A 12,963-nucleotide genomic window follows, 5' to 3' on the forward strand; every position below is an offset into this window, starting at 1 on the left:
CGAAGTGGTAACTCAGCACGGGACGATCATCCCTTCTCTTCTAGGCAGTTTTCTTAATCAGAGCTCTTGCTGAGTCTCTTCTTTTGAAAAGCTGCTTTAATTTCCATCTCCTCAGTTTGGACTGTGTAGGTATAACTGGATATGAAGATTTTCTCTAAGTCAGGTAGGCTTCTCATATCATTGGTACACAGGACAGGAAAGGACTATAAAAGAATATATTGATGGCACAATTTAAAAACTGAGTTTTATTCCCTCCCCCCACCCCTTTTATTTTTGGATGCAGCCTTCCCTGTCCGCATTTGCTCCTGTTCCATTTTGCTGGTCTTGTGTCTTCTGCCTCTCCCTCTGCTCGCTCCTCTGTCTTGTTGCTGTTGTGTTGGTTCTTGACATGTGGTCTGTCCTAGGGGGTTGCCCCATTTGTTCTTCTTGGGGGTGGGGTGGGGGTGGTTTGTGAATTGATCAAGTGATCATGCCTGTTTTCTTCATCTCTGTTATCTTCCTCCTTCCCAGCCCAGCCAGACAGCAGAATCGATTGAGAGAAGATGCCAGAGGTGTGCTTTGGAAACTAACAGGACTGATTTTCAAAGCAGTTACCTTGGGAAACTGTACATTTATTCCAGTGATGTCACCCTTATCCAAAATAGTTCTTGGACTTTGGAGTCTGTGGTGCTTTTGAATAGCCTTAACGGTGGTAAATCACAAGTCTAGTGAATCACGTCTGTGGTCAAGGAAGGTAGTGAGATCTTAGGTGCAAAGCAAAAGGGCTGGCTATCAAGTAAAATTGCAGGATTTATTTATATGGCTTTTAAACCAGCTCTCAAAGCAATTTTGTAATTTTAGAGAGTATTTTGAGTAATGGCCATATTGTTGTAGTAAGCTTATAGCTTCCCAAGGTGACTGCTTGAAGGACAATATTAATTTGGATATGGACGCTCTGGTTTGTTTGAAGAAATCGGTCCTGTTACTTTCTGATTGGTCATCTCAGGTTCTGACTTTACTAAGGGCAAAAAGAGAAGAGGGAGATAAATCCCATCTGTGAATTTGTCTTATTGGCGCCTTTCCCCAGCTGTCTTCCAAGTATTATTTTTACTGTTAAAAATTTTTTTAAAAAAATGTGAAATGTAATGTTTTTACAGCAGCAATATGAAATATATTTTATAAAGAATAAAATGGTACATTGTCTGATTTAATTTTTGCCTGTCCCTCTACCCCCTCCCCCTACAGAAAATAAGGTGATCATTGTCTTTGGTGGCAAGCAAATGATAATCATGTCATATAGTTGGCAAAGCATACATATCCATTTGCTTATAGTATCAGTAGGTAACAGTTTACCAGATATTAAGCCAAGTGCTTACATAGATTACCTGAAATCAATCCTCCACATAGCCTGTGAGGAAGTTACTATTCTCATTCCCATTTTGTAGGCGAGGAGGCTGGGTTAAGTGACTTGCTAGGTCATGCACTAGGGAATAATGGCACTAGAATTCTAATCTAGGCAGTAACTGTTTTCTATAATGCTTTTATTGACGATGGGGAGCATATTCTTGACCACGTTACTTAGTCTCCTGGGGAGTGGCCCAGTATAAGACTTAGGAGAAAAGAAGTCACATTCTACTTACAGGATGGGTTCTAAACTCAGGGAAAACATGGTTCACTCGCTGTTCCACTTCTGAAAACATCCATTACGTGTATCATGACGGCCTAGATGTCTAATTAAAAGCTGGCCTGGGTGGGAAGGATAGTGGAAGCAGAAAGCATCATCCCATCCTTGCTGCAGGGAGCCTTGGTGGTTAAGTGCTTGTCTGCTAACCAAAAGATTGATGGTTCAAACCCATCAGTGGCTCTGCATGATAAAAGATCCCGTGATCTCTTCTAAAGTGTATAGCCTGGGAAATGCTATGTGGCAGTTGTACTCTGCCATATAGTGTCACTGTGAGTGGAATCAACAACACACAACAACCACCCTTGCTATTCTGGGACTGCATTATGCAGTTTCAGTTGCTGAACTTGAAGAAAGTGAAGCAACTATAGACTTGGGGAAGACAAAGTAAAACTTGTTTGAAGAAGCTGGAGATGTGGGAATCTTTTTAAACATTCAAAATATGTTTAAAATAAGAGGAAAGTTTTCACCCTTTTATGATACAAGGTGGTGGGGGGAGCAGATGGGAGGACCCTTGTTTAATCTCCTTTTCTTTCATATTAAGTCACGTACAGGAAAAGCGTGTTTGAGTAGTGATAAAATTATGTGCAGTGTGGCAGGGGTATGAAGAGAAAAGAAAGTGGAGAGGCATTCAAAATCTTTTGGGACTAAGGCAATTCTAGGAGTGGGGTTTAGGGACCCCTAATAGCGCTGAAGAAGAAGAGTTGATGCTTTTGAGTTGTGGTGCTGGTGAAGAATGCTGAAAGTACCACAGACTGCTAAAAGAACTAACAGATCTGTCCTGGAGGAAGTGCAGCCAAAATGCTCCTTAGAAGCGAGAATGGCCAGACTTCGTCTCACCTACTTTAGTCATGTTGTCACAAGGGACCATTCTCTGGAGCAGGATGTCATGCTTGGTAAGCTGGAGGGTCGACGGAAAAGGGGAAGGCCTTCAACAAGATGGATTGACACGGTGGCTGTGACAATGGGCTCAAGTATAGCAAGGATCACGGAGTTGGGATAGGATCGGGTGGTGTTTCGTTCTGCTGTGCATGGGGTCGCTATGAGTTGGAAATGACTCAACGGGACCTAACAACAATGACGGTAGCTCTGGTAGCATAGTGCCTAAGGCACTTGACTGCTAACCAGAAGGCTGGTGGTTCAAACCCACTGAAGGAAGGTTGGGCAATCTACTTCCGTAGTGATACCACCACCTTGGAAACTGAAGGAGGGATACCCGTGAGTTGGGTCTGACTGGACAGATCATAATAACAATAGTGCTTGGTGGTGAGAAGGTGCAGGGACCTGATGAAGACAGAAGTCAGTCAAAGCCCAGTAGCCTGTGAAGCAGGTATGGGAGGTGGTCTTTTTCTCTCACCTTGGGGTAGAATGGAGGACTTCTTTCTCCCCATTCAGTTTTTTGCTGCCCCACATCTGCCTGTTCTACTGTAACTTGACAAAAGCCCTGACACCCCACCCACCAAAATCAATTAATTGCCTTTGTGCCAGATTCATTTACAGCTCTGTGCCTTGGGAGACTTACATTTATGGTTGCATCAACAGATGCCCTAACATTCTGGCTTCCGGTTGGGTTTGGCCAACAGGAAACACCAGGCTGGAGTTTGAAGGTTGGGAAGAGAGAAATCGGAGTATTAAGTCCCCTGGCTGCCCAGCACAGCATGTGAGTCGCTATATTTCTCTACTGAGAGCTACAGGTCTCAGTGGGTTCCAGAGACTCCCTTTTCCCTGTCAGGGCTCTCCAGCTGCCCAACAAAGTACTTTGCTTTTCCTTACCGACTTCCCATAACCTTCTGTACTTTTATAAATAGACCTTGCATTTAATTTTCCTCAGTTACTACATTTGAAGTATGTTTCATGTCTGGGACTGACAGTTATAGCCAGCCCTTAACTCATTTAGTATTAATTGGAGAAAGTGGTATTACCAGGTTTGTTTTGTCTCCACTGCTTGCCTCATGTCTTAATCCAGTGGTTCCCAAAGTATGGTCCCCAGCCAGCAGCATCGGCCTCACCTGAGAACTTGTTAGGAATGTACATTTCTACTGCATCAGAACCTGGGGCCCCACAGCTTGTTTTCTATGATGCTGATGCACCCTCAACTTTTGAGAACCACTGCTCTTTGCCCCACCCATCCTCTCCACACAGCTATGTGCATCCGTTCCCCACCTCCCCACTTACTCCACTTGGATCTGGCCACACAGTACAGTTACGGTGTATATACACACATATCTTGCATGTTGTACTTTATATAAAGTAGCCCTTTGCCTCTGCCTTCCAGGGAGTGGCAGCTCTGATTGTGCGTGTGGTGGAGTCTGTGCTTTTTAATTGTTATGTTCAAACGGCAAACTAACTTATTAACCATTTGCTCAGTAGAGGTTTAATGGAGAAATATTTGTTTAAAACACTCGGTCAAAAAGAACAACTCGTTTACAAACAAGTTATGGCAGTGACAAGTCAAAACCCCAGGCTTGTAATTTGGTTGGTCATATTCCTTTAACCCACCCCTAGAAGAGGGAAGAGGCAGGTGAAAAGGAAAGATGGGGCCATTTAAATGTTAGCTGGAGGAATTACAAAAATACACTCTGATGTAGCAACAGGGTTGTCATGAAACATGCCATGGGGAAACGGTACAACCAGACAGGGTACTCTCCCTTGGGGTGGAGACCTGGAGGCAAATCCCGCAACACCTGCAGATGCTCAGTGCCTTGGGGAGGAAGGAATCCCGATTCCTTGCCGGCAGGTCTGGGGCTGGAGACATGCTGTTTTGGGGATCACCCGGATACCTGGGGAGACAGAAATAATTAAAATGGCAAACCCAGTAGTTTTCCTGACTCTTCAATCTATTTGCCTATTTATTATTCAATCCTATTTGAAATGATCAAAGACAGGCAAAGAAAAGCTATCAGCCCAATCATTAGTTCCTAAAGTAGCAAGAAGGGTTCCCTAACTCCTGCACATCTGCTTGCCTGATCAGAGTGTATTGTTAGGACTCATGGAATTAAGGAAGGTCTGTGTGCTGTGACTCGAAAAGTGTAGTGACAGGCCTCTTGCCCTGCGAGAGTTTTTCTTATCCCTGATATTTGGAATTCCATTTTTAGCAACTCATTTGTCTAGGCTAAATAGTGTCCTCATTTATAGATCTCTTATATTGCAAATGCTTTTTAAGCCTGATGTCATGAATATCTCATCACGAGTGAATCCGCTCACTTTCCACTGTTTAGCTGGAGGCAAAGGAGGAGAGGAGACCAGTGCTAGGGTCAGGGGAAGGGAAGGGAGATACCAAGACCAACTGTTCCTATTTCATAGGTCTGACTAGGGTGGTCCTGCAGCCCACAGTCTCCTTCCTAGTACATCATTACACTTTCTGAATAGGGTTTCTTTATCCCATTGTAGTGGTATGTGGTCTCATTTCTGCCTGTTATAAGTTGGGAGAAACAGTGGATCAGTAGATTTGTTTTTGATATCTTAGAAGTCAAGAACAGCTTTGGTAGCAGGATCGACCCCACACTAGAGAAATGACAATAACTGTAAGGCAGGTTGAGCTGTGTATGTGAAGGCAAGGTTTAAGCTGCCTGTTCTAGACTCATAAATACATATCCATGAACTAACCACAACCATGAATGTGGTGACAAAAGAAACAGACGTGGTTGCAGAAGGAGAACAAAGAGCAATCAATAATACCCAAATGAGCTGGTTAATGTTTCCATTAAGAACATTACATCTTGAGCAAAGTAGCAGGCAGAAGCTAGTTCCCAGCTTTGTTTCAGCCCGTCTCCATCAAAAACAATAGAAAATTAGAAAAACCAACTGCCTGAATAGGGGCTCAAATGGGTTTTTTAAATAAATTGATTCCTGCTTGGTGACTGATTTTCAACTGTCCTTGGGTAGAGAAAACTGTTATAGTTCAGAATTAGACATGAGCTTTAGTGTCCCTTAAGAGCTGCTTTAAAGAAGAGCATCTTTAAGATTTGAAAGAATTCAATACTTTATTGTGAAATATTTTCTATTAGGTACTGTGCAGATATGGCTGAGGAAGAAATAGAATGTTTGTTAAGGATCCAAGAATATGACTTCAGAAACAAGAGTGAGGTTAATTCGGGGCCTTTGGAGATTAGTCATTCTGCTAAAATAGACACAACATCCTTCTCCTCACCACTTAATACTTGTGTCCATATTTGGCAATGGGCCTATAGCAAACAAGATTGCCTACCTGCAAAGTGCTATCTTCAAAGAGCTCTCCTCCCATGCCAGGCCAAAGATTTACACAGGTATAAATACACTTGAAGGAATGTTACTAATGGTTTGGTTACTTTTGACTTATGGGAAGTAAAATAAAACAGTGTCTTTTTTTTTTTAATGCCTCAGAGTCAGGGAAAAGCCTCACTTGGGTATATTTTAGGATGATTTTGATCGACTGACTCATTCTTTGCATTAGGTCAAGTTTCTAGGATGTTTAAGATGTATGGCACTCTGCAAATGATCATATTCCTATATACAAAGTAAGACACAGGTATATGATAGTTTGGGATTTTTCTGAAGTTCTATTGTGCTAGTTCCCAGTGCCACTCAAAATTGTGTATTAGTTGATAGGCTAAAGAAAGTCAAGTTTGTAATAAGTGGGCAATCTGTGTTGTGTGCACATATGTAAACATGCATGTGGAGGTGGGAAAAGACCAGAAGAAAGGGAGAACAAGGAAGGAGGGGGAGAGGAATAAAGTCAAACGAAAATGAAACTATAGAAAAAAGTGAATAGTGAGGAAGGATGATGGATTTCTTAGTTCATATTCTAAAAGCTACTAGGTCTGTTGGGCCAAATTCTCAAAGCCTTGCTCAGTGATGCTGCCATCAACCACCCTCTCTGGCAAGTTGATAAGATGGGCAAATGGCTTGTGGAAGTATGAAAAGCAGAAAGCATAACCACTGGTCCTAGCATGAACTCCTTGACTTGGAAAGAGTGGGAAAGTTTAATGGTTTCCATGGAATCCAGTCACCTTAACACATAGGGGGTAGGGAAGAGGATAGATAAGCTGTCTTTGAAGATGAAATAACATCATAACCACAGTAATCAGACCCTTTGCAAATGACTAAGAGTGGGTCCAGCTACTGGTTTTTAGAGAGAAAGTTTCTGAGGAAAGGTGAGCTGAATGGTTGCTATGGAAACTGGATAGGAAGATTGGTCCACTTAACTGTCCCCATAGTAACTAAGCTCCTGGAGAGATACAGAAGAAGTTATCTTAGCATACTATTATTATCCCCATGGTAACCAAGCTTTAAATGGGAGTGGTCAGCCTCAAGGTGCAATTCTAGAAGAATCTTTGCTCCCTAGGGCAAAGATGGGCCAGTTAGTCCCCCTTTCAGGAGGGAAGAAGATGACCTCACAGACCCCACAGCAACTGAACTCCTTGAAGTTCTGCGATGTGTTTGTGTGTGTGTGTGCGTGTGTGTTTGGGATAGAGGGTGGGTAATGTGCTTCTAGGAGCTCTGATGGTGTAGTGCCTAAGGCATTTGACTGCTAACCAGAAGGCTAGCGGTTCAAACCCATCAGCCAATCTCGGAAGGAAGACTGAGCAATCTACTTCCCTAGTGATACTGTCTGGGAAACCCAGGGAAGGGTCGCTATGAGTCGGATCCGACTCCATGGCAATGAGTTTGGTTTTTTGGAATGTGCTTCTAGGACTGGGAAGAAGCCTAAGACAGTTGTGTGTATGAGGTTTCTTCTTGACCCCAGCTCATTTGTGCCCAACTCACTCATGGGTTGAAGTGGACGGTGCAGCTGGGAGGGGCTCCCCTTCCGGCTACGCATTACCATTCTGGTGCAGGGTGCGCCGGCGCTGGCTGGACTGCATGCTGAGGACGAGGTACTGCCTCATAAACTCACTGAACCGCTTCTGGTTGGCCAACTTCCGAGCCGACTTCCGGGCCCCAGTGAAGCCCCCAAATCTCTTCTGCAACTGCTTCTGCTCCATCTCTCCAGTCTCATCCATGCCAGGTTCTGTGTTTTCCTGTACTTGGAACAGGCTCCTGATGCGAGGCATTCGCTTCAGATTCTGCATCTCAGATGCTCTTGGCTGGTAAAGAGCAGCAGCCACGTGCTCTGGGGCAGTAGGGCTGAGCTGCCAGGACCTCCTGGTCAGGACCTTGGTGCATGGAGTCAAGAGAGGGCTTGGGAAGACCTTTTCTTCACACTCAAGGATGCACACCTGCCAAAGACAGAGATAGGAGGAAGAGAAAAGAAAACAGGGACCTCTATTAGCCCAAAGCTATGGAAAAGATACATCCCTCAATAGTCTATGTCTGTATCATGCAAGTGTTTCCAAAGCGTTTATTTACTGAGTACTGTGTAGCAGTTTTACACATAAATATTTAGGTTCATAGAATTCCAGACTTGGAAAGAAACAGAGAACCATCTGGTCAAGTACACATTTTATAAAAGAAAAAACTGGGACTCAGAAAGGTGAAGTTAATTTACACAAGGTAACACAGCAAATTGGTACAGGATGTGCGCACCCAAATTGCATACTATTACTTTCTTAGTTGAGTCTTTGAAGTCAAACTCACCCATGAGAGTCACCTATATTATTTTGTTCTCTCATCAGGCTTGAGGGAGGTCAGACTGGTTGAAGAAATTGGGGGTATGAGAATGGGTAGTTAGTGACACTGCCTTGGAAACCCAAGGAGATCTGACTATGAGTCAGATCTGATTTGATGGCAGTGACTTTGGTTCTTGGTTTTAGTTAAATCTGAATGCTTATTTTAAGGTCACCAAATAAAGATCAATCCTGGTGTTATCAATTTCTCATCCTGCATATATTTATTCGTCACTGTGCCTCATTTGCCATCGCTCATCTGTCGGTTTGTCGTATTGTGTGGCTTGCATGTTGCTGTGAGGCTGGAGGCTATGCCACCGGTATTTCCAATACCAACAGGGTCACCCATGGTGAATAGGTTTCAGCAGAACTTTCAGACTAAGACAGACTCAGAAGAAGGAAGGGGCCATCTACTTCTTGAAGAATTGGCCAGTGAAAACCTTATGAATAGCAGAGAAACACTGTCTGATATATTACTGGAAAACTTTATGAATAGCCCTGAAACGCTGTCTGATACAGTGCCAGAAGATGAGCCCCTCAGATCAAAAGACACTAAAAACATGATGGGAAGAGCTGTCTCCTCAGAGTAAAGCCGATCTTGATGTGGGTGGAATAAAGCTTTTGGGACCTCTGTTTGCTGATGTGGCATGACTCAACATGAGGAGAAACAGCTGCAAGCATCCATTAATAATCAGAACATGGGATGTACAGAGTATGAATCTAGGAAAATTTGAAGTTGTCAAAAATGAAATGGAACGCATAAAGATCAATGTTCTAGGCATTAGTGAGCTGAAATGGACTGGTTTTGGCCATTTTGAATCAGACAACCATATAATCTACTATGCTGGGAATGACAAATTGAAGAGGAATGGCGTGGCATTCATTGTCACAAAGAATGTTTCAAGATCTATCCTAAAGTACAGTGCTGTCAGTGATAGGCTAATATCCATATGCCTACAAGGAAGACCAGTTAATACTGCTACAATTCAAATTTATGCACCAAACACTAAAGCCAAAGATGAGGAAATTGGAGACTTTTACCAAATTCCGCAGTCTGAAATTGACCAAACATGCAATCAAGATGTGTTGATTATCACTGGTGATTGGAATGCAAAAGTTGGAAAGCAAGAAGAATCACTGGTAGTTGGAAAATATGGCCTTGGTGATAGAAATGGGGCTGGAGATCACATGATAGAGTTTTGCAAGACCAATGACTTATTCATTGCAAATACCTTTTTCTTCCACAACATAAATGGCAGCTAAACTTTGCCAGATGGAGTACACAGGAATCAGATCGACTACATCTGGGGAAAGAGGCAATGCAGAAGCTCAATATCTTCAGCCAAAACAAGGCCAGGAGCTGAATGTGGAACAGACAATCAATTGCTCATATCCAAGTTCAGTTTCAAGTTGAAGACAATTAAAAGAAGTCCATGAGAGCCAAAATATGACCTTGATTATATCCCTTCTAGATTTGGAGACCACTTAAAGAATAGATTTGATGCATTGAACACCAATGATCAAAAACCAGAGGAATTGTGGGATGGCATCAAGATCATCCAGGAAGAAAGCAAAAGGTCATTAAAAAGACAAGAAAGAAAGAAAAGACCAAAATGGATGTCAGAAGAGACTCTGAAACTTACCCTTGAATGGAGAGTAGCTAAAGCAAATGGAAGAAATGACAAGATAAAAGAGCTGAACAGAAGATCTCAGAAAGCAGCTTGAGAAGACAGTCAAATTTTATAATGAAATGTGCAAAGATCTGGAATTAGAAAACTAAAAGGGAAGAACACACTAGGCATTTCTTAAGCTGAAAGAACTGAAGAAAAAATTTAAGCCTCAAGTTGCAATATTGAAAGATATTTCAATATTGGGCAATATTTTGAATGATGCAGGAAACATCAAAAGAAGGTGGAAGGAATACACAGAGTTACTGTACCAAAAAGAATTGGTCGATGTTCATCCATTTCAGGAGGTGGCATACAATCAAGAACCAATGGTACTGAAGGAAGAAGTTGAAGCTGCACTGAAGGAATTGGCAAAGAACAAGGCTCCAGGAATTGACAAAATACCCACTGAGATGTTTCAACAAAAAGATGCCATGGTGGAAGCACTCACTTGTCTATGCCAAGAAATTTGGAAGACAAAAACATTATGCAGAGTGAAAAAAAAATTTGGAAGACAGCTACCTGGCCAAATGACTGGAAGAGATCCATATTTGTACCCATTCCAAAGAAAGGTGATCCCACAGAATGTGGAAATTATCTAACATTATCATTAATATCACACACAAGTAAAATCTTGCTGAAACTAATTTAAAAACGGTTGCAGCAGTATATTGACAGATAACTTTCAGAAATGCAGGCTGGGTTCAGAAGAGGATATTAGGGATATCATTGCTGATGTCAGATGGATCTTGGCTCAAAGCAAAGAATACCAGAAAGGCGCTTACTTGTGTTTTATTGACTATGCAAAAGGGTTTGATTGTGTGGATCATAACAAATTGTGGATAATATTGTGAAGAATGGGAATTCCAGAACACTTAATTGTACTCATGAGGAACCTGTACATAGACCAGGAGGCTGTCCTTTGAACAGAACAAGGGGATATTGCATGGTTTCAAATCAAGAAGGGAGTGTGTTAGGCTTGTATCCTCTCACCATACTTATTCAATCTGTATGGTGATCAAATAATCCGAGAAGCTGGACTATATGAAGAAGAGCATGGCATCAGGATTGGAGGAAGACTCATTAACAACCTGTGATATGCAGATGATACAACTTTGCTTGCTGACAGTGAGGATGACTTGAAGCATTTACTGATGAAGATTAAAGACTACACTTTGCACTATGGATTACATCTTAACATAAAGGAAATGAAAATCCTCACAACTGGACCAATAAGCAGCATCATAATAAATGGAGAAAAGATTGAAGCTATTGAAGATTTCATATTACTTGGTTCCACAATCAATACCCATGGAAGCAGCAATCAAGAAATCAGAGGACATATTGCACTGGGTAAATCTGCTGCAAAAGATGTCTTTAAAGTGCTAAAGAGCAAAAATATCTCTTTGAAGACTAAGATACACCTAACCCAAGCCATGGTATTTTCAATTGCCTCATATGCATGTGAGAGCTGGACAATGAATAAGAAAGACCAAAGAAAAGTTGATGCTTTTGAGTTGTGGGGCAAAAAATACTGAAAATACAATGGACTGCCAGAAGAACGAATAAATTTGTCCTGGAAGAAATAAAGCCAGAATGCTCCTTGGAAGTGAGAATGGCCAGACTTCATCTCACCTACTTTAGTCAAGTTATCAGAAGGGACCATTCCCTGGAGAAGGATATCATGCTTGGTAAAGTGGAGGGTCAACAACAAAGGTGAAGGCTCTCAACAAGATGGATTGACACAGTGGCTGCAATGATGGGCTCAGGTGTAGTAAGGATTATGAGGCTGGCACAGGACCAGATAGTGTTTTGTTCTGTTGTACATAGGGTTGCTATGAATTGGAGCTGACTTGACAGCACCTAACAACAACAACATGCATCATCTGTAGAAAATAGGGATAAGCCACTTTGTGATATCGGTAGGTCAGGAATTTAGGGCTAAACCTGCAGTTCAGTTTCAGGTGGGGAAAGAGATGCCACCAGATGCATGCCAGGTAGATCTACCGGACCCCTGCAAACACCCTTACTGCTGCTCTGTATCTTCCTCACCACCAATTTCTAGTCTAGACCACTATAGCTTGACCATGATGTTTTTTCAACCCCCGCTGATTGTTCCTAACCCTTGCTGCACCCTCCTGGGCTCCTGTCTTTGGTTAGGTCTTTTGGAAATCTCTGCCTCCATATTTTCTTCTTTTTTGCAGTTTTGGCTTCACTCCTAATTCTCATCTCCATTTTCTAGCCTTAGCCAGATGAAAACCCCATCTCTTCCTAACCTTGCCAACATGGGTCAGCAGGAAGGTACAAAAATCCTTCATCCAGCCTTGGAGTTTTTGCCTGGCTTACAGGGCAGTCGTCTGGGATGTTGCAGGACATCAGAAGATCGGTGTGTGTGTCCCAGAACCCCTAGGTGGGGAGCTAAAGCAGTCACCCAGTGTTCAGGAGGACAGATTCCTCCGTGGGCAGCCTTTCCAATCTGATCTCTACCCAAAAAGTACAACGACCAGGCAGCTTAGGTCAGAGACCTTACAGGTTGAAACACTTCATCCTAAAAATAACCTTCCTTCAATCTGACTTCTCCTGCATACCTTTGTCACCAAGTCCCAGTCTATGAACCTCTTTAGTCACTGACAAACTTCTCCAAAATGCTATCTGTATGTGATGCCTCTATTTCAGCAGCTTCTAGTTACTTCTCAGCTCACTGGAATCTGGTTTCCTCTCTCATCCACTCCAACTAAATCTTCTTTCTTGAGGGTAAACATTGACTTTCTAGTCACCAGATCCAGCCAGCCTAGTTAGTCCTTCTTCTCATTGACTCTGCACAGCATTGGCAATGGGGACCACACACCCTCTTCTTAAAACTCTCCTTCTGATACTGCACTCAGAACACAGCCTGTTGGTGCTCCTTTTCCCCTGTTCCTAAGATGCTCTCTTTACCCCTTCTCTTTATACTCTGTACCTTGGTATCTTTGTTCATTTCTGTGGTTTTAGTCATCAGTTCTGTCAGGTTATCCAAATTCTGTACATCTGAAACTCACTGCCATCAAGTCGA

At 42.5% G+C, this 12,963-nt stretch overlaps 1 protein-coding gene across 1 annotated transcript in view; it reads right to left on the bottom strand.

The window, feature by feature from the left end:
- Window positions 1-7,452: 7,452 nt before the first annotated feature.
- The window catches only part of PNOC (prepronociceptin), a 17,629-nt gene continuing 12,118 nt past the window's right edge, over window positions 7,453-12,963 (bottom strand). The window contains exon 2 of the mRNA XM_007938727.2: window positions 7,453-7,857. Coding sequence (XP_007936918.1) covers window positions 7,453-7,857 — 405 coding nt within the window. The remainder of the gene's footprint in view (window positions 7,858-12,963) is intronic.

This window comes from Orycteropus afer, unplaced genomic scaffold (genome assembly GCF_000298275.1).
Source record: "Orycteropus afer afer isolate SDZICR_OR568_19922 unplaced genomic scaffold, OryAfe1.0 scaffold00053, whole genome shotgun sequence".
Taxonomy (NCBI): Eukaryota; Metazoa; Chordata; class Mammalia; order Tubulidentata; family Orycteropodidae; genus Orycteropus; species Orycteropus afer.